The sequence below is a fragment of the Pleurodeles waltl genome, chromosome 3_1 (assembly GCF_031143425.1).
Source record: "Pleurodeles waltl isolate 20211129_DDA chromosome 3_1, aPleWal1.hap1.20221129, whole genome shotgun sequence".
NCBI lineage: Eukaryota > Metazoa > Chordata > Amphibia > Caudata > Salamandridae > Pleurodeles > Pleurodeles waltl.
The window spans coordinates 794,598,608-794,620,300 of NC_090440.1; the positions used below are offsets into that span (position 1 = coordinate 794,598,608).

At 44.8% G+C, this 21,693-nt stretch overlaps 1 protein-coding gene and 1 long non-coding RNA gene across 8 annotated transcripts in view; one reads left to right on the forward strand and one right to left on the reverse strand.

Annotated features, from left to right (window-relative positions):
* SCUBE2 (signal peptide, CUB domain and EGF like domain containing 2) overlaps nt 1-2,188 on the reverse strand; it is a 369,914-nt gene extending 367,726 nt beyond the window's left edge. For 5 of the 7 annotated variants that reach the window (XM_069223650.1, XM_069223648.1, XM_069223647.1 and 2 more), the window contains exon 1: nt 1,861-2,188. In XM_069223650.1, the coding sequence (XP_069079751.1) occupies nt 1,861-1,975 (115 nt within the window). In that variant the 5' untranslated portion in view covers nt 1,976-2,188. The remainder of the gene's footprint in view (nt 1-1,860) is intronic. The other 2 variants (XM_069223645.1, XM_069223651.1) reach the window with 1 other exon arrangement.
* A 1,856-nt stretch (nt 2,189-4,044) lies between these two features.
* On the forward strand, nt 4,045-20,101 carry LOC138283266 (uncharacterized). Its single transcript, XR_011201161.1, has 3 exons — nt 4,045-4,057; nt 13,766-13,827; nt 20,076-20,101. It is a non-coding gene; the product is annotated as an uncharacterized lncRNA (long non-coding RNA).
* Nucleotides 20,102-21,693: the final 1,592 nt, after the last annotated feature.

Sequence of the window (21,693 nt, forward strand, 5' to 3'; positions counted from 1 at the left end):
AGTGCTGGGTGTGGGCAGTACACATGGGAGCTGCCTAGTGCTTCACGTCAGAGGCCAGCACGCGGGGAATAGCGAAGTCTGGGGTCTGTACACGGAGAGCTGCAAGGGGCAGGACTCAGGGGCTCCTGCAGTACGTCCGATCTCTGTGTGGTCTCAGAGTGTGGTTGAAATACAACACGGGGTGTGGGACAGGACAAAATGGATACCGGGAGGAAGTTTGGGGGGGGGGGGGGGGGGGTAAGACTCCGTGGATCCCAGGATCAATTCCATGCGGGACACACAACGGGGGCCGCCTTGTCAGAGGGCTGGAACACACCGGCTGCCTGTGTTAGACGTGTAGGAGAGCAAACAGGGGCTGTTAGGTTAAGAGATGTGAGACAGCACACAGGGGGACAGGGGCTCTGGGAAGGCACAGGGTTCTTCTTGTCGCAGATGTGGGACAGTAGACAGTGCTGCCTCCAAGAGGTGCAGGGCAGTATACGGGGCCTGCCTGTCTCGGGGGGTAGCAAAGAGTGACTTCTTACAAGAGAGGTGTAGGGCAGTGCATAGGGATTTCATGTCTCACGAGGCAGCACACAGTGACTGCCTAAAAGAGACGTGTAGGGCAATACACGGGGCAGCACACAATGACTCCTTACAAGAGAGGTGTAGGGCAGTGCACCGGGGATGCCCGCAGTGGCTGCCTCTGTCAGTACTGGGGGCACACACAGTGGCTGCCAGTGTTGGATGTATGAGGCTGCCTGTTTCAGGGGGCACCACACATTGGCTGCCAGTGTTGGGTGTGTGAGGCTGCCTGTGTCAGGGGGCACCACACATTGGCTGCCAGTGTTGGGTGTGTGAGGCTGTCTGTGTCAGGGGGCACCACACAGGGGCCGCCTCCGTCAGAACTGGGGACACCACACAGGGGCTTGCCAGTGTTGGGTGTATGAGGCTGCCTGTGTCAGGGGGCACCACACATTGGCTGCCAGTGTTGGGTGTGTGAGGCTGCCTGTGTCAGGGGGCACCACACAGGGGCCGCCTCCGTCAGAACTGGGGACACCACACAGGGGCTTGCCAGTGTTGGGTGTATGAGGCTGCCTGTGTCAGGGGGCACCACACATTGGCTGCCAGTGTTGGGTGTATGAGGCTGCCTGTTTCAGGGGGCACCACACATTGGCTGCCAGTGTTGGGTGTATGAGGCTGCCTGTTTCAGGGGGCACCACACATTGGCTGCCAGTGTTGGGTGTGTGAGGCTGCCTGTGTGAGGGGGAACCACACATTGGCTGCCAGTGTTGGGTGTGTGAGGCTGCCTGTGTCAGGGGGGCAGCACACCGCAGTGGCTGCCAGTGTTGGGTGTGTGAGGCTGCTTGTGTCAGGGGGCACCACACAGTGGCTGCCAGTGTTGGGTGTGTGAGGCTGCCTGTGTGAGGGGGAACCACACATTGGCTGCCAGTGTTGGGTGTGTGAGGCTGCCTGTGTCAGGGGGGCAGCACACCGCAGTGGCTGCCAGTGTTGGGTGTGTGAGGCTGCTTGTGTCAGGGGGCACCACACAGTGGCTGCCAGTGTTGGGTGTGTGAGGCTGCCTGTGTGAGGGGGAACCACACATTGGCTGCCAGTGTTGGGTGTGTGAGGCTGCCTGTGTCAGGGGGCACCACACAGTGGCTGCCAGTGTTGGGTGTGTGAGGCTGCCTGTGTCAGGGGGGCACCACACAGTGGCTGCCAGTGTTGGGTGTGTGAGGCTGCCTGTGTCAGGGGGCACCACACAGTGGCTGCCAGTGTTGGGTGTGTGAGGCTGCCTGTGTCAGGGGGGCAGCACACCGCAGTGGCGGGGTTCGCACTCTGTGCACGCGGCCGGAGGAGGTCAGGGTGTCCTGCACTTACCGGTAGCTGTGGAAGGCAGCAGCAGCCCAGCTCCAGTCCCCATGTGCCGGGCGCAGAGCAGCAGCAGCAGCAGGCAGAGCCCCGGGCTGCAGCTCGTAGTCCCGGTCGCAGCCATGCGCACAGCCCCCGTGTCCCAGCAGCAGCAGCAACAAGCCCCCGGCGCCCTCGCGCTCCCGCCTCTCGTGCAGCTTCAGCAGCAGAGCCCGGCGCACACTGCCTTCCCCTCCGCTGCACACACGCATTTTTCACACGCTCCTGTCACCCGCTTTGACGGAGGTTTGTGGAGAGGAGAAAAAAAAAGCGCAGGGATGAAAAGTGAGAATTTCTCAATTCCGCCTCCCCCGCCTCTAAGGCTCACTCCTCCCACCGCTGCTCCCTCGGTACTTTTCAGCATCTCTCCACAAACCCACTTCGTCTTGCTGCGTCCCAGTACCCTCAGGAGAACTCTCGCCTCCGGTTTCTCGTCCCTTCCCCAAACTCCTCGTTTCTTTAACATCTTCAGCCCCCAACACTTTCATTCCATCAATTTCATTGACCCCTTTCGTTTCTCTCTCAATCCTCTTTACCCCTTTGTCACCACCTCCTCCTCCCATTTATCATCCCTCTCTCATCCCCCTCTCCTTTTACCACTCCTCCTTTAATTCCCACATCTTTCTTCTTTCTGTTACCTCTATGCCACACTCGACTTTAACCCTCCAGTTTCCCTTAGCCCCCTCAGCCCATCCACCAGTGAAGTGCGGACCACAGGTTCGAGTAACTGCACAGGCACTAGTTTTCCAGCCTGCCGTGGTCGGTAAATTTGGGTACCCTTTTTCTGGGCAACGGTATGTCTGCTCTATATAGTGCTTAGAAACTGCGCAGGTACCGTGTGAAGCACAATGTAAAAAAAAACAAGTTAGGATTATAATTTACCACTTTCCCCTCTTTCCCTTTACCCCATCTCTACTTCCTGGCAGGACTATCCCCACCGCCCGCCTCTCTATTTACCCTTCCCCCACCTTCTCTTTACCCTTTGCCCCACCTCCCCTTTTCCACCTCAGCGACCTTCCCATTAACCCTTTCAGCCCTTTCTTCCGCCGCGTCGCTTTTTCCCACACACTCCAACGCAAAATTTACCCTTAAACCCGTCTAAGGTCCCCATCATCTTGCACATACTTGTTTTTAATTCTGATTCTCCACTTCACTCAAACCGTTCCAATTTCGGTTTCCGCTCCTCACCTCTCTGGCAAACGACCTCTTTCTGGTCATGGCCAGCGTCCCTTGGCCAAGGTCTCGCCACTCCTCCACTCAACTCCCGCCACTGCTTCCACATTTAGACGCTCGTTTCGTGTGCAGCGGTATCTTCAAGTGCAAGAACTGTTGTGTGATGTGTGAATTTCACCTTAAGGCCGTTTTTTGCACCCGTTTCAAATTTTTGCATCGTGCAATGAGGAATTATGTGGAATCTGCGGATTATTAATTTTGCACAATATAATCTTTACACAATTTCCTGTAGGAACTGCCGGGATAAAATTCCACACATTGAGACTTTGACAATTTTACACTTTACACATGGAGCTGTGTGTAGCGCAAATGTAGGTACAAAGGAATTATTGTTTTTATACACTGGTTGCATATGTAGTTTTGTAGCATTTTTATCAACCCATGCAAGATTAAACGTCACGTTGGCCCTGCCTCACAGGCGAGAATGTAAAGTATGTTACAAACACTTGCTTGATACATATTTTTTTTTTTTCACTGTCTATAAACTGCCAACTATAGGCGACTTCTATGCTCGTGGTAACTGATCGACAGTCGCAGCTGGGATGAAGCACCCTGATGTCATATTAGATATATGTATAATGCGCCACTCCAGCCTTGGGCTGCCTCAAAGCGCTGGGGGTTGGGGCTTTTCACCAATCCTTTTGTGTCGTAGTCTCGTTCATTGTTCTCCGATTCTAACTCCTGGGGCCTTGCATCCTCACATTGCCATGGAAGTGAAAGGGCGAGCTCTGCATTGTTCCCTGCCTCCTCCATGTGTTTATAGCGCGCCCCCGTGGCTCTCTGCAGGTAGGGGCTTTCACAGACGCAGCGTGGCCCGCACTGCAGCAAGACCCCTCGCTCTGTGCGCCTCCTGTTCCATAAAACACTAACAGAGCCTACTTTTCTGCGAAATTAAATGTGGGTCAAAAGGTTGGCATGTGTATGGAGATGTGAGGTAAAGTGTAAGCGTCCGAAGAAAACTAAGTGTTGCATATGTTATTGGTACTGGCTATACTGTAGTGACATGTATTTGTGGTTTCCCCCCGAGTACCTTTGCACACGTGCGTGCTGTTTCATGGGCATTTTCCAAAGTGCATATTGACATATCTGCTTATTTTTTGACACACTTAATTACTACATTTCTGCTTTCATGGTGCTCAGTTGTCCACAGTCCCCACCCCAAGGTGTTCAGTATTTTTGTGCGTTAGTATGTTGTGCATCATTACAACGTATTTTAACACTTGATTACATATGTACAGGTTGAAATAGTACTGTTGTTCGATTGAACAAATTCTCTATGATGTGTGGTTTTCTGATTCTTGTTAACTAGGCCTCAATTCGGGGCCAATCTCCATCTTTTTGAAAACGGATGTCACCCTTGTCACTTGTGCCTTCCTTGTGCACTGCCTGTTGTTTCTGCAGCACTAGTCAAGTAAAATATTATTTGTTTATTTCTATTGCCACTGTTCATGTAGTCTTCCATGAACTTTCCTTGCTTGTTTCAGTGTTAAAACTCAAACTATTTTTCAAGGTCTTTCCTCTAGATCAATGTGCTCTATTCATTCATATAACACACTGTATGTGTCTAGTTTGACCGAGTATTTTGAATAATATTAGCACAGAAGAGGCAGAATAATTATTCCTGTACTTAGATAGTGCTTAGGTGCTAAGGCAGTATGGCATTTTATACGTCTGTGCCTTGATTTGCTCATTAAATGATACATTTGCTCACACCACAGTCATTTTGCAGTTCTGTTAGTTTCATATGTGAAAAAATGTATAATACCCCTTGGGTTTGGAGGTGAGCAAGAGATTTTCCTGTTCTACCAGGGATGCTGTTCGTTTCTGTCACAGTTTTGCTGTCCACTTGGGACTTACACTCATTTTTGATTTTGCATTTCTCTATATATTCTGTTCACTGAGGGCCTTCATGGCATTGACTCTGTATCATTTTTCTTATGAATTTTGTAATAAAACCCTTTAACTATTCCGTTGATCTAACACTCAGTTATTGAGTGGGCCCTTTTACATAATTGACTATGTTTTCTGATATTTTGATGTGCTGGGAGATGCCTTAACTTGGGGACACATTGTCTTAGGAAACTGATGTTTAACACTGCCTCTGAGCCATCAATTTGTGGGCATTCAAAATGAGGTAAATATTGGGAGAGGGTGGGTTCAGGGTTGAGGGGTCCCCTGCACCCACAAAATCCCAGAAGAAGAGTATGGTTACATGTTAAAGGGCATCTCTTTCTGCTTTAGAAATTTCCCCTTTTACCCCAATCTTAGTGTTAGCGAGTATTCTATTGTGTATTTTCATGGTAGGTTTTGCCGGGAACCTGTCTTGTAGTATGGTTTGGATAGTAAGTATGAATAGGGCAGAATGATTCTGGTGATTGAGTGTGCTTTTGGTGTGTTATTGAGGTGTTGAAATTTGTGTTGCATGATGGATTGTGTTATGCTGTTTGTGAGGATTTTGCTTATGAGAGGTTGGTTCTGGCTTCAATTGGTGCTTTAATTACTGCAATTCTGATGTATTGTTTTTCTTAGAGATTTGTGTTAAAATAGTTTTAGGTTTCACTATTTGTTGGTTTGGTTATTAGATTCAATGAAATCCAAGATCTCAAGATAGTGTTTAACTTGTCTGGACAAAGGTAGTGTTTTTTGCGAGGAGGCCCTTGCACACAGAAAGGGTTTCCTGAAATAATGTTTTTTCCTTTCTGGGAGTTTGCATGTCTAATCTTGGATGGTGTCCTTTTCTCTTTGGTGCACAGGAGTAAATACATTAACCAAAGGTAGATTGCCACTGGACACACCTACTTGGTGGTAATTGGGTTTAACAAAAGCCACAAAGGTGCTAGTCTTGTTTCTCTTGTATGCAAGATTTCTTTTTTTTAATCTGCTGATTTCTCTCTTATTTAGGTTGAGTAGTCAATAATTATGTTGGTTTATTTAATGTGTGTCCATTAACATTGGCTCTACAGTTGTTTTCTTATTCACAAAGAAGTCATGCTGTGATTGGTTGGTCGGCCAAAGAGTTGAGCTGGGATTGGTGAAACTTCAGCAGAGTCGTGTCGACATTGGTTGGTTGCTGTAAAAGCTGTGCTGTAATTGGTTGACCTGTGGAACAGTTGCGCTCTGATTGTTATTCACTTGCTTGTTTTGTGCTGTTTTTATATTTTTTTGAGTGAAAATAATGCATGCAGCGTTGAAAAATCCCAAAGCACCTAACATACCAGCTACTGCATATAAGATGATCACAGGCATCATTTCTTTTATACGTGTACCTGAATTTCTGAATGGCACATGAATTTACCTCATCTAACAAGGACTTGCAGTTTCCCTTAGATGGTACCCTTAACATTAAAAAGCTAGATGAGGGAGAAAGAGAGAAAGAAAACTAAGAATGAGACTCAAATGAGGAGGATGACTTTTTAAATGATCTTTTGAATGCCAGGCCTCCTCCATAAACAGATGCAATCTAGAGACAGGGGCTTGGCCCTGTAGTACCTGATATGGGGGCAGCAGGAGATGATACATTTGTACAAACAGAGGGATTGACTGCTCTTACAGTTAAGTACATCAGAGAGTTCCCGCCTGAGAATTCTATAATGGCTTTGCTGAGTACCAATAGAGTTACTACAGTTGTTTCTCTAGTTTCAAACAACGTGCCTGTTACTACTGCTGTTATTGAAGAATCTCTTAAAGAAAGGCATACTAATGTTGGCCTTTTAAAAATTGAATTCAGGGAGATTTGAGATGGATCGGTTGACATAAAAAGATTATTAATGTAGGAAGTTGGCTCTGTATATTCTATCTCATAGTGAAAGATAGTGTGCACAGAGTCCAAAGGTTCCCCTTAGAGGTTGATAGTGGCAAAATTAGTAATACTAATGCTCTATTTTGTGGTAGTGTGGTCGAACAGTAGGCTTATCAGAGGGCAGTGTTAAGCATTTGTTGTATACACACAGGCAATAAATGAGAACACACACTCAAAGACTTAACTCCAGTCCAATAGGTTTTTATATAGAAAAATATTAATTTCCTAATTTCTTTTAGAACCACAAGATTCAGAATTCAAGTAAGTACATAAATTGTAAGGTACTTGGCATAGGTAAATATGGAACTTTGAATTAAAACAGTAATGTACACAGTTTTGGCAAAAATTATGATAAGCTATTTTAAAAGTGGACACTGCAAAAATCAACAGTTCCTGGGGGAGGTAAGTATTGGTTCGTTTTTCAGGTAAGTAACGCACTTACAAGTTCAGTCTCCGGGGTATAGGCAGCACACCGTTGGGGGTTCAAGACAACCCCAAACACCCAGCACCAGCAGCACAGGGCCGGTCAGGTGCAGAGGTCAAAGTAGGACCCAAATAGCATAGGCGCCTATTGAGACAAGGGGTGCTCCGGTTCCAGTCTGCTAGCAGGTGAGTACCTGCGTCCTTGGGGAGCAGACCAGGGGGGTTTAGTAGAGCACTGGGGGGGGAGGAGGGTCCCAAGTAGGCACACAAAGCACACCCTCAGCGGCACAGGGGCGGCCAGGTGCAGTGGGCAAACAAGGCATCAGGTTTGTTATTGAAATCAATGGAGAGACCCGGCGGTCACTCTGGCGATGCAGGCAGGGCACAGGGGGGCTTCTTGGGCCAGCCACCAACTGGGCAAGGATGAGGGCCGCCTGCTGATCACTCCTGCACCAGTAGTTGGTTTCACTCAAGCCTGGGGGCTGCGGGTGCAGTGCTTTTTCCAGGCGTCGGGTTCTTTGTTACCTGGCAGTCGCGGTCAGGGGGAGCCTCTGGGACTCACACTTCCGGAGTGATGCTGGAGTCCCTTTAAAGATGGTTTCTTTGTTGATGTTTGGACGGGGCCGCTGTCCACTGGAGTTTCTTGGTCCTTTGGTTGCAGGGCAGTCCTCTGAGTCCTCAGAGGTCACTGGTCCCGCTGGATGCATCGCTGTGCAGGTTCTTTGAGTCTGAAGACAGGCCGGTAGGGTTGGAGCCAAGTCAGTTGTCGTCTCCATCGTCTCTGCAGGGCTTTCAGGTGGTCAGTCCTTCGTCTTGTTGAAGGTCATCAGGAATCTGATTACCTGGGTTCAGGGTTGCCCCTAAATACTCAATTTAGGGGTATGTTTAGGTCTGGGGGTGGAGTAGCCAATGGCTACTGTCCTTGAGGGTGGCTACACCCTCTTTGTGCCACCTCCCTGTGGGGAGGGGGGCACATCCCTAATCCTATTGGGGGGGGAATCCTCCAAAACAAGATGGAAGATTTTCCAAGGAGGGGGTCACTTCAGCTCTGGTCACCTTAGGGGTGAACCAGAAAGGGAGCACCCTCCCTCACACTCCAGCATGCAGTCAGCCCCAGTGCATCATGGTAAACGCAGTCAAAGTTTGTTTTTTATCCATAAACTGTAGTTTTTAACCTTAGTAGGTGCAGGAAGTGCTGTAAATCTCTGGACACGTGTTTCTGGGTTCAGCCCTTCATCAGCAGAGAGCAGCTTTGTCTGTGGGGTTGCTGGAAATGCTGCCAAAAGTCCTCTCTGGTTTATGTACCACTCACTGGCACGCAGGTGCTCAACCAGAGCTCGTCAGCTCGTTGGCTCAAGGGAGCCTTCTGAAACAGGAAAACCAGAAAGGATTTTGGCAGCATTTCCAGCAACCCCAGATGAATTTTCTTTGCTCTCTAGTCTCTACTGATGAAGGGCTAAACCCAGAAACACATGTCTAGAGATATACAGCATTGTCTGCACCATCTTTGGTGAAAAACTACAGGTAATTTTCAAGTAAGCGCTAACTGTGAATTGCATTTACCAGGATGCAAAGGGGCGAACTGTGCTGTGCTGTGAGTCAGTGTGCTCCCAATCCCCCTTCTTGTTTAAAAGGCTCCCTTAAGCCGGTGAGCTGACGAGCTTTGGAAATGCACCTGTGTGCCTGTGAGTGGTACTTGACCTGAGGGGATTTTGGCAGCATTTCCAGCAAACCCAGATGAATTTTCTTTGTTCTCTACTCTCTACTGATGAAGGGCTAAACAGAGAAACACATGTCTAGAGATACACAGCAATGTCTTCACCAACTTTGGTGAAAAACTATAGATAATTTTCAAGTAAGTGCTAACTGTAAACTGCATTTACCAGGATGCAAAGGGGCGAACTGTGCTGGGAAGTGAGGCAGTGTGCTCCCAATGTCCCCCACCTTAGGGGTGGGCCTGGCTGAGGGGGTGACTCCTCCTTGTTTTTCTCATTATCTCCCCAGACTTGCCACCTAAAGTGAGGGCTGTGTCCGGGGGCGGGCATCTCCACTAGCTGGAGTGCCCTGGGGCGCTGTAACACCAGGCAGTTCCTGCAGGGGGAGGTGTGAAGCACCTCCACCCAGAGCAGGTTTTGTTCCTGGTGACAGAGTTCACAAAGGCACTCACCCCATGTGTCCAGAACCCCGTCTGGATGTGGCAGGCTGGCAGACACTAGTCAGGCTAGCACTAGTAGTTGGACTGGTATACAGGGGGCATCTCTGAGATACACTCTGTGTGCTTTTCTCAATAAATCCCACACTGGCATCAGTGTGGGTTTATTGTGCTGAGAAGTTTGATACCAAACTTCCCAGTATTCAGTGTAGCCATTATGGAACTGTGGAGTTTGTTTTTGACAAACTCCCAGACCATATGCTCTTTATGGCTACCCTACACTTACAATGTCTAAGAATTTGCTTAGACACTGTAGGGGCATAGTGCTCATGCAGCTATGCCCTCACCTGTGGTATAGTGCACCCTGCCTTAGGGCTGTAAGGCCTGCTAGAGGGGCGACTTACCTATGCCACAGGCAGTGGATTGTGGGCATGGCACTCTGAGGGGAGTGCCATGTCTACTTAGTTTTTTTCACCCCACCAGCACACACAAGCTGTGAGGCAGTGTGCATGTGCTGATTGAGGGGTCCCCAGGGTGGCATAACACATGCTGCAGCCCTTAGAGACCTTCCCTGGCCAAAGGGCCCTTGGTACCAGGAGTACCATGAACAAGGGACTTTTCTGTGTGCCAGAGCTGTGCCAATTGTGGAAACAATGGTACATTTTTAGTGAAAGAACACTGGTGCTAGGGCCTGGTTAGCAAGGTCCCAGCACACGTCTTAGTCAAGGCAGCATCAATATCAGGCAAAAAATGGGGGGTAACTGCAACAGGGAGCCATTTTCCTACAATTATCATCTAACGTGGATGAGATGAGATATATGATCTAAGAACCAGCAATATGAGCAAGCAAGGCATATGATAAGCTTGAGAAATTGGCCGATGAATGTGAGGTTGTCAACAGTAAAATAAAAAATGCAAAGAGAAATTATAAAACGCATTTGACTAATGATGAAATAGAAAAAATAGTTTTAATTGCTCATGCAAAAACACAGTGGAGTTAAAGATTCTGAGAAAGATGGTGAACATGGGTTTGCCTTTGCTTTTGTTATGGGGTTGCATCCTGAAACCAGTTCACATAGTACACAGAGTGTGATGTGCTGGCAGATAAAGGGTATAGGTGAAATTTTAAAGTATGCCAAGTGCTGCGAAGCAGGAAAAGATCAAGGAGAAGTTGATGCTTGCCCAAAAAAGATTCAGAGAAATGGGTGGAATAAGTTGATGGGATTTGATTTTGGTTTTGTACCAATGCAGGAACGAATGTATGTCTTCAATGCAATATGTCTTTAAAGCAGGGTATTGCATGATGTGGTGTAAGAGACTGATGTGCAGTTTTATGGTTTTCAGTATGCTGTTAGCTTTGAACAGCACTGCAGGTCACTTTATGGTATTTCTTATGATGTAGTCTGCTTGGCTGGTTACTCCATTAGGTTCTCCAATCAGAGGTTTTGTGTATAGTTGTGGTCTTGAGTTGGCGTGGTTGGAGAGAGAGAGTGAGAAGCAGAGAGATCTTCAGGGATGGCCATTTTTATTATCATCTCATATCTTAGTCTCTATGTGAGATGTAAAGAAGCAGTCAGATTGTATAGATATTTGTGTCCTCTAAAATTGTCCAGTAATGTGTGACCGATATCTTCAGTTATTACTTGCCTGTCCATTTCAAGGTGTTTGGATTGTTGACTGTGCAGTGCTGGTGATGGACAACCTCCATAGCAGATATGTATTATATCAAATTAATAGGTATAAGTTAAGAAGAGGTATGGGATTTCCTTGCTAAAGAGATAGTAATAATTAACCGTACCAAGCCTACAAAGATGAATGTGAAACCCACTGCAGTTTCCCCTAAAATTAAACAGTACAAACTTTCAAGCGAGGCAGAAAAAGGAATGACGCCCAGTATTGAAAAATTATTGAACAGGGAATTCTGCGGAAAGTGCCCGGTAGTTCTTGCAACTCTCCCATGATGGGCATTAAAAAATCAAGTGGCAAACTGAGATCTCTGCAAGACTTGCAAAAACAAAAAATAGTGACCCCATGTTGTCCCGTGGTAATGAATATAGCAGTAAATTTTGTTCCAGATTCCCACAGATAAAATGGGTATGATATTGAGTTATGTCAAGCGTTATTTTCCATCCTCATGCATGAAGGCAGCCAGTATTTATTTGGGTTCCAATTCCAAAATAAAGTTCTCGTTTGGTACCAAATTCCACAAGGGTATTCTAAACGTCCTTCCATTTTCAGTCAAATCCTAACTAAAGATTTGGAAAATTTGCAGTTGCCCTGTAACTCAGTCCCGGTGCAGTATGTAGAAGACCCACTGGTGGTATCTAAGACAAAATAAAGATAGTAAATGTGACACCATTGCATTGCTGGATCATTTAGCTGACAATGGTTGTAAGCTTTTCTCCACAAAAATGCAGTATTTGGAAAAGGAAGTGATCAATCTAGCTCATCACTTTGAAAAAGGAAAAAATAAAGTCTCAAAAGAATGTCTGTCTGCAGTTCTGAAAAAATGAGTTTGCCTACAATCCACAGGGAGGTGAGAATGTTCTTGAGAATTGTTTGCTACTGTGGTCCTAAACTTTTTCTGGATTAGGAAGCCTTTAGTAAGACTGACCCATAGTGATATCAGAGATCCAGTAGCATTTGATGACAAATATTTAGAGGCCTTTTCGGGTGTTGTGGGGACATTTGTGTCATGCACATGCCCTTCGAAATGCTTGATTATAACACAAAGTTTTTTCTTTATTATCATGAAAGGGGCAGCTATTCTCTTTCTATAATTATACAAAATCATGGAGGAGTCATTAGGGCAGTGGCCTGTTAACTGTGTTGGTTCCAGTAGTTTACCTCTTCCTGGTTGATTGAAAGCGTTTGCAGCTGTTTGCATTGCAGTTGAGCAAAGTGCAGGAATTGTGGTGGGATATACATTGTGTTTTTTCCACATTCTGTTGAGATTGTGCTGACCCGTGCCACACTCAACATGACAGTCATTTGACCAGATATGAACAAGTCATATTGACTGAGAATATTTGATTAAAAGATGTAATTTATTAAATGCTGAAATGCTACTTCCTGTTCCAAACAATAATGAAGACAAAAACAGGAGTGATGGTAGTGATGATGGTGATGAAGCAGGACATGATTGCATCTGTGTTCCAGAGTTATATACCACACCAAGATCAGACATTAAAGAAATCCCTCTTGAAATGGCTGATCTGATTTTGTTTGTTAATGGTTGTTGTTTAAGAGTCCATTATGAAGCATTAAAGGCTGCCTATGCAGTTTTTTGCATTTCTCAAATTCTTGAAGCATTATACCTGCAGAATGAAACTTCAGCACAAGTGGCAGAGTTGGTTGCGTTGACGAAAGCTTGTTGTCCTGCATAAGACTTGAATGTAACGATTCAAACAGATAGCCAGTACGGTTTTGGAGTGGTCCATGACTTTGGACAATTGTAGTCACAAAAGGGTTTTATAACATCCTCTAGAACTCCCAACCAGAACGATTCCTATATACTTGTTTTCTTGAAAGCAATACAGCAGCCAAAAGCAATTGCTGTGGTCAAGTGTGTTGCTAAAAGCCTGAAGAAGATATGGTCATGCTTGGAAACATATGTGCAATTCGAGTGGCCAGATACTGTGCACTTGAAAATAAAACTGTGAGATCAAATGAACAGGTTACTATTCATCAAAGAGAATCAAATGAAAATTGTGTGGTGGTAATGGCATAAAGTGTCGTTTTTCCTGTTGAATCCATTTCAAACGTCTTTTTGAGTGAACTGAATGACTACCAGAATGAAGCCCCAGGAGATGAGAGAAGGAAGTGGGAAATGTTGGGAATGTAGGATATTTATATCACTCCTGGATATAGATATGTACGGCCTGACACCAGGTTATATCGTATGGCTAGGTATTTACATAATCATCACATGCAGGCAAAGATGCCATGACACATACATTTGATAACTATTGGGCAAATCCCAAGTTCATAACTGCTGCAGAAGATTTGTGTCACCGTTGTTTGATTTCAAAGAGAAATAATCAAGGCAAGGGGATTGCTGTCCGAAAATGGACCATATTGGTAAATCATTTGCAAGACTTTAATCAGATTTCATTCAGATTCCAGTTTATAATTGGCCTTAAATATTGTCAGGGTTGGGGTTAGCAAGAATGACTCGGGTAGCTCGGTAAGGGTTTTCTGGATTTATTGGTCACTATTACAGGAAATACAAAGTTCAAAATTTAAGGTCTTCTCCCTTTCTCGTCAAGGTAAAGGCTTTAGGATGCCAGGACACCACGATGAGGATCTCGGGAAAAGGAGAGTATGACAGGTAAGCGTCTCTGCTCTTCTTTTGTCCATAAACACATCACCATTCAACTAGTGTGCACATGATAGGAAGAAAACACTAGAAATAACCACCAATTCCCCTTTTGTCTTGGTTATGGAAGTTAGGGGCAGCATCTTATGCCCAAATGTGAGAAGACTGTGTAGAAAACAAAATAAAAATAAGGAAGCCTATCCTCTTTAAAGCTCTGAATTTAATCTCATGGGTTCACCTGCAGGGACACATCCTGCATGCCCAGGCTTGCAGTTTGTCATGCACCTGCCTAAGCCACCTCCCTTCGGGAATGTGGTTGGGTCTTTGAGCGTCTCAGCAGGGTCTTCTGACCGCACTCCAGTGCTGGACTTGTCCAGTGCAGCAGCCTCCCACTTGGCCGGCTCCTGAGACGTCGTGGTGCTCCTCGTTATCTCCTTTAGGACCATTCCCAGTAGCGGTTCTCCTTCCGAATCGTCCTCGTCTGCTGGCATCCTCCAGCTTGAACACGCCTCTTCCTGTGCTCTTTCTCCTCCCAGCGGCTCCACCCCACAAACGCAAGGATCACGGATCAAAAGGGCTGCATGGGACTCAGCTCGTCCTCTTCCAGGACACCCTGCTTAAAGAGGTCATACGCTATATCCTGTGGAGAGAAGATGGACAGACACCCTGTATGTGAGTAAGAGGTGGAGGGGAAGACGCTGCCCAGCCTGGTAGATCATCCACCTCCTCACAAATACATTCTTGTGTTTGTATCCTCGTTCTCTAAATAGATTCAGGCCTACCTCACCTGAAAATTGACAGGTTAACAGTAGCCAAATGCTTGTTAAAGGAATTAAGGCCCTGATTGAGCCTGCTGACCTCTAGTGAGACATACCATGGCTCCCATTTCAATAACAAGATTTTTAAATTGATTTGTAAATCTCTTAAAATTGATCAAGGGTTCCATTGCAGTTATAGTACTCAATCCTCTAATGTATTTGAGAAAATGAACAGGATTATCAAGAATATGCTGGCCAAAGTATGTGCAACTAATGCATTGAAGTGGCGTGATGCTCTTCGTTTTGTCCTAATGAGTATCAGAAGTACCCCAGACAAAAATACTGTTCTCTCGTCCATGAAGTGTTAATGGGCAGGGCAAGGAGATTGGCTCAAACTTCTTCAGGTACACTTGTTTCAATGACTTATGACATCATTCTGGATTACTGCAAAGATTTGGCTGATATGGTGAAATACTGAAGATGATGGAGGAAGAAGTAGTGACAACAACCACTGATTAATCAAGCTTGAGCTCACAGTGTGTATTCAGGGGGATATGAATGAAACTCATGATGATACTTAAGTTATAGACATTCCTGCTGATAAGACTTAAGATCCTGGTGAAGGTACCAGCAGTAGTGGCCAGCATCAACTTCAGGCTCAGAGTGAAGAGTGAAGAGCTATTAGAAAGTCATGAGTGGCAGCAAGAAGACGTAGTCTCTGATCTGACTAGTTAAAAGCTCCACTTGAAGATCTGAGTCACAAGAACCCCAGAGTACGAAAACAGTTCACAATAAATCATATTGCTAATGCTGATCAAAGTTCAAGTCTATCAGTGAATGGAAAAGATTCAGTAGTAGTCACAAGGGTCAAAACCACAAAGACACTAAAGAGAACCTGTTAAAGAAAGTACTGACAGAATGGAAGACTTAAGCCAATTAATGAAGAATCTGAGGTAATTAAAATTGTTTAGAAGAATAGTGAAAGTGAATCACCAGCTGCTTAAAGACCAGCAAGAAAAAGAATCCCAAACAGAAAGTGTGTCTAACCTGAATGGGCATTTGTAGCATCTGTATCCAAAGAAGAATAAAAGTCAGATCCAACGATCTACAGTTCAATAAACCGTTGACAATACATCTTTGAAAGAGAACCAGAAGAAGAAGAACCACCTTGGGATGTCATAAAAGATTGTTATAGATTAGTTTGAACTGTGAAAATAATTTTAAATAAAGATTCTAAACAAAGAAAAGAATTTGAGAATATTAACTGAATCGACTGAACAAGGTGAACTGGAAAACAATCTTTTGAACTCTATTTTGTTTTTTTTAATTATTACTTTGAAAGAAAGGTTTCGATCTCAATAGAAAATGGCATAGAGCAAATACTGCAAAAGTATTGTTAATGGCATTAATAATCTTAGTTGACTTATTGTTGTGCCTCTTTTTCCAGTGAGATATGACTCCACAGAAGTTGAATTAACTACAGTGGCTCATGAGGTCCAATTTAATGCATTATCACCTAGGGAAAGCTTAGCTAGTCGGTGTCATGATAACATCTATGCTAAAATGTTGAGGTAATAAGTGGATGTTGTTGTGGTCAAGGATTGTTTTGTACTCTGACTCAGAAAAGGACAGGCCTGCCCAGCCCCCCACATCTTTGGAGACTACGCTGCTGGCAATGCAGCAGAGTCTGCAATCTATCAACAGTAAAATTGACACTCTTACTATGAGAATGGATACAATGGCAACAAAGCTTGACAAACATGTGGCACTGCTCACTACAGCACAGCAGCATATCTCCAACACAGAGGATGATATGCAGACATTCAAAAATAAGTGCCTGAATATTGAGAAGGTGCTTGATGTAAGAAGGGCAAAAAATGAAGACTTGGAAGCACGATGAAGGCGCAATATTATACAAATTGTAGGAATCCCTGAGTCAACCAACACAGACAGGCTCGAGAACTATGTGGAAGATATGTTGCAAACACTTTTTGGTACAGAACAGTTGTCCTTGATTCTTACTGTGGAGAGAGCACACAGATCACTGGTGATGAGGCCTCCCCCGGGTGCCCCACCACAGCCAATTGTAGCAAAACTTCTAAACTATCGTAATCGGGACACTGTACTCCAACTAGCAAGAGAGAAACAAACCCTGCAATACCAAGGAAATGAACTTACTTTTTACCCAGATTTCACTGTGACAGTGCAGGTGGCCCGGCGGGAGTTCTCCCAGGTGAAAAAACACCTACGTGTGGCTAATATTAAATATGTCATGCTCTACCTGGCACGCCTTTGCGTTGACCATGAGGGAAAGCAGAGAATGTTCACCTCGCCTAAAGCAGCAATGTACTTTGCACGCTCTGTGGCCCGGGAGAGACAGGACTCGCAATCAGAGACAACACAGCTTACAGGCGATGAATAAGATAAGTAAAGCGGGGGCATCTCCGCAGTAGTATGGACAACAATGTAAACCACCACTGTATTACCATTTAAACATAACTGCAACGCGTGTTCCTAGCTACACATGGCAACCGCATGGGTGACAGTTCGTATGACACCGCTGGCACCTCTCACGGTGGAGACAATGGAGACAGTCTCTGGGTTCTACATACACCCAGCTGCCTGAAACTGTGAGACCCTCTGTTGGTGACGATTCTTGGCGCAACTGTGGCTGGGAGGTGCCTCGGCGATCTTACCTACGCAGCTTTTGACAGAACATATATCATTGTAAAATGCTAATCCCTGCCACTCTCCTTACACCGGAGGGCTCAAGGCTTCTAGTGGCCCACTGAGGGTGTGACCCCCTAGATGCCAAGAGTTGACAACTTATTGTTAAGTATGTTTCTTTTTTTGAGTTCTAGTTTTGGGTTGTGTGCCACAGTTTCAGTGGTGCCTACAGCCCACATAATTGCTAGATCCAGTGTTTAGAGAAGGACTACATTAGGCAATAACACAGTACTTTGACAAAAACCACGGGGTCAGTTGATAGTGCAGGAATTTTATGGGAAGCATTCAAAGTAACCATTGTCGGGTGTCGATTGGTCTTCATGCTGTGGTCCTGAAATCAATAAGATCCTGCTTAAGAACGAATGAGGGCAAACTGCAAACACAACCTAGCACTGCTACACTTCCAGCCATTAGAGTGCAGATTACTGAGTATAACGATACTGCTACACAACAGATACAACACCTCTCAAGGCGATGGGTGGCAAGAACATATGTGGAAGGAGGCCGGCTGAGTCATACGTTAGCGCAGAAAATGAAAGAGCCGAGGGCCTCTCATCAGACAGTGAGTATATCAGCGAAGGAGGGGGAAAAGGCTTATGACATCCCAAATATTCTTAGATGCTTTGTGAAATCTATGCAGACTTATGTAGTGCTTAAAAATCCACACCTGAAACGGAGATAGCAGAACATCATGGGGATTTAGCATTAGCTTGACTCTCCTCAGGGCAGAGGGAATTTCTAATGCAACCCATCACTACAGAGGAAATAAAGGAGGCGATAGCAAAGCTGCCTAATAGGAAAGTCACAGGCCTGGATGGGCTCCCGAGTGAATTTTATAAAGAGTATAAGAATATACTGGCCCCACCTCTTCTGGCGATGTACACAGAGGCCTATGAGAGGCACACACTGCCGGCTTCCTTACATGCAGCTTTAATAATTGAAGGGTTGAAGGCTGATAAACCAGCAGATAGGTGTGAATCTTACCACCCCGTCTGATCAATATAGACGCTAAGATATTAGCTACGTTAATAGCAATGCGACTACGGCCCTGCTTGACAGACCAATCCTGCCATACCAAGCAGGCTTTATACCTGCCAGGTCTACAGCACACAATCTGCAAACGCGTTTTGCTGTTCTTCACCAATTAAATTAATTAAATTCCTCAGTGCAAGAGGCAGCAGTCCTACTGGATGCTGCAAAAGCATTTGATTCCATACAATTGTCATATATGTTCACAGTACTGCACCGCATGGGTATGTCACAGACATTTCTAAGCTGGATTAGACTATTATATACCGACCTGGTAGTGCAAGTGCGTGTAAATGGGGTCACGTCGAACCAATTTACAATAAACGGGGGACCCATCAGGGATGCCCTCTATCTACATTATTGTTTGCGCTAGCACTAGAGGTCCTGGCATGCTCAAAAAGGCAAAAGCATAAGGAGGCTGCGCTGTGCTTCCGTCGGCAGCCTCTGATCATATCTCTCTACGCCGATGATAAGGTACGTTATGTGAGGGACCCTGAGAAGCAGCTATCCCCCTTAATCAGGGAATATGTAAAATTTGGGTGGTACGCTGGCCTCTGTATTCTTTGGGCCAAATCTACTATTATACCACTTATGCCGGACACGAGGCCTTGCATGCTGGAATATCCCCTGGAATGGAAGGAAGAGCTGCTTAAATATTTGGGCGACTTGATAAACCACGATCCAGATACTGTTAGATGCCAAAACTATGGCATGGCCATTACTAACCTAGAAGCCCCAGGCCACTCAATGGTCGAGACTACCTCTATCTCCTGCTGAGAGGATTGCACTCATAAAAATAAATATATATTGCAATTTTCTTGTACCTGTTCATCAACATTCACATTGTATTAACTAAAGCCTTCTTCGTCACGCTTAAATTTTATCTGGTGGCACTGACGTGGGTGGGCAGGCAGCCACATGTCAGATGGGATACACTCACACAACCGTACAGACAGGGTGGGTTTTGCGCCCCAGACTTCTATTTGTATTATTCATGAACACGGGTGCAATTTGGACATTACTGGTATTTCCCACCTAAAGACTTGCCTGATATAGCGATAGAAGAAGAGGTTGCGCGCCCCACCACTCACTGCTCTCTTGCCTCATGTATGCAGAGATACAAAGCACGCTAGAAGTAGAGGTATTGAGGCTGGCTTTCTGCACTTAGCCTGGGCATGTTGTCGAGTACAGAAAATTTGGACATGGGTGACACATGCAATAACGGAAATGATGATGGAGGAGGTGGCATGCACCCCCCAAATGTGTCTGATGGGGTTAGTGTAGCCACTACAGCCTGACAGTCATAAATTAACTGCAATTAAGAGGAGGTTGGCTTTTCAGTGAGGAGGGAAACAAGCTCCTGTTTTTGAACACTGGCTAAAAGACCTGACCTATTGTAAGGAGCAGCTTGAATTGTATGTGCAGAAACTTTCAGCAAGCATCTAGGCCTCAAAATATATGGGGTACACTGGTGTCATACTTACTTACTTACTAGGGCTTGAAAGGAGTCATTGTCCTGCATGTCATGCTTTGATTAAATGATGTATTGCTGTCGTTGTTTGTACTTTTACTTTTGATTACTACACTTAATAAAGAAAACAAAAGGATTGTTTTGTAGGTACCATTCTTCTTTTTCTACAGGTGAAGGTGCTAAATACATACAACTTCAGATCTCTTACTGTCTTTCTTGTAATGTGTTTGATGGTATTTTTAAAAAACATGAATTCCTATTGCCTTATTTTTCAGATCAAAGTCTCACTGGAAAATCTGCCTATTTTTTAAGATGCCAAGAATGGATTAAAATATGGTAAATTTCTAAAAACAGTTGCAAACATTAACCAGAACAGTAATGACTAACCAAAAGTATGTGTGCAGTTTAAGTTAAGGAGAGTGTGAGTTTGTTAGGGAATACAGTGAGAGAAGAATGAAATTGGGAGAGATTGGAAAGAAGAGATGATGATAAAAGAGCAGATTAAGGTCATCACGAACCTGCAAGTGTTATGTCAATTATATATGTGGGTGAGAGTGAATGTGAAAGAAGTTATGTTACTAACATAACTAACCCTGAAGTAATTATACAAGGGTAGTTATGTGACACATGTCCCTGGACAGTCCTACTACTAAAAATATGTTTTACTGTATGTTTTATTAAGCTGTTATTGTGTGTACAAGTTCTTTGTTTATAGGCAATTTCTGAATCATGAATGTACTGTCTCAACCCATGTTGTTTTTTTCCCCATTGTGTCTTGGTCTCTATTTCCACAATGTATATATTCACTTAATTGTTTGAGGTTTTTGTGTATAACAAAAGTCATCGCAAAAGAATATGATGATATAAAAAAATGTTTTGAATACACACAGGATTGATTGACTGTTTTGTGTAGCAACAAATAAGATAATTTATAGCCAAGGAGGGTACTTTGTTTTCTACAGTCCTGAAGAAAGGCCGTTGCTAGAGGTAACGTATCTGGTCTCCAGCTATAGAACTGAGGTAGTTGGGAATTGAGTTTGGGAGCAAAGAGGACTACCAGGAAAGGTCCCCATTTGTGCCAATATTCTGGAAAATAGAATGATGAGGCTTCCAATTGCTTGAATCATGTAGATAGCAGGAATGTAAATCGGTGACTGTATTGATAACCCCTGGAAGATATTCTGCTCTAACTGTTATCTTGTGATCGAGACAAAACTCCCAAAAACAGTTTTTCAATTCCATGAGGGGCTTGGATTTTGTACCCCGAGGTGGCTGATGTTCTTTACTGCTGTAAGATTGTCCATCTGAAGAAGAATGGAACACCATACCTTGTGTTTTGCAAGCGAAAGACCGTGTGCCTTCAGTCGAGATCTGACCACAGCTGGTGCCCCAGCATGTCAGGCTTGCATCTGATTTTAAGACAAGATATGGGGACTAAACAAAAACTGTCCTGCCATTCCAGGCATCTAAATGGTCTATCCACCATTAAAGCTCTGTCCAAGACTTATGGTCTAAACTTATGACATCAGAATAAGAAAGGTCTTTGCGGAGATTACAAATTGTCAGTCTTTGGAAAGCTCAATAATGAAGAGGTCCTGGAAAGATGGCCTGGATGGAAGAGGAGAGAAGATCTACAATCGACCTGAGAGAAATGGAAGACCTCTGAAGAGTTCAAGCAATTTCAGTTTTATCAGTTTTACTTTGGATAAGGGTAGGTGTAGCGATGCACTCTCCGAATTGATCAAGAACCCCAAAAAATGAATTTGTTTGTTTGGGTTAAGGATTGATTTGTCTTTGTTTATAAGAAAGCCCAGATCTTGTAAAAAAGAACAAGTGATCTGAATTTTGTATTGAAGAGATTGGAAATTTTAACTCATTAGAAGGATGTTGTCT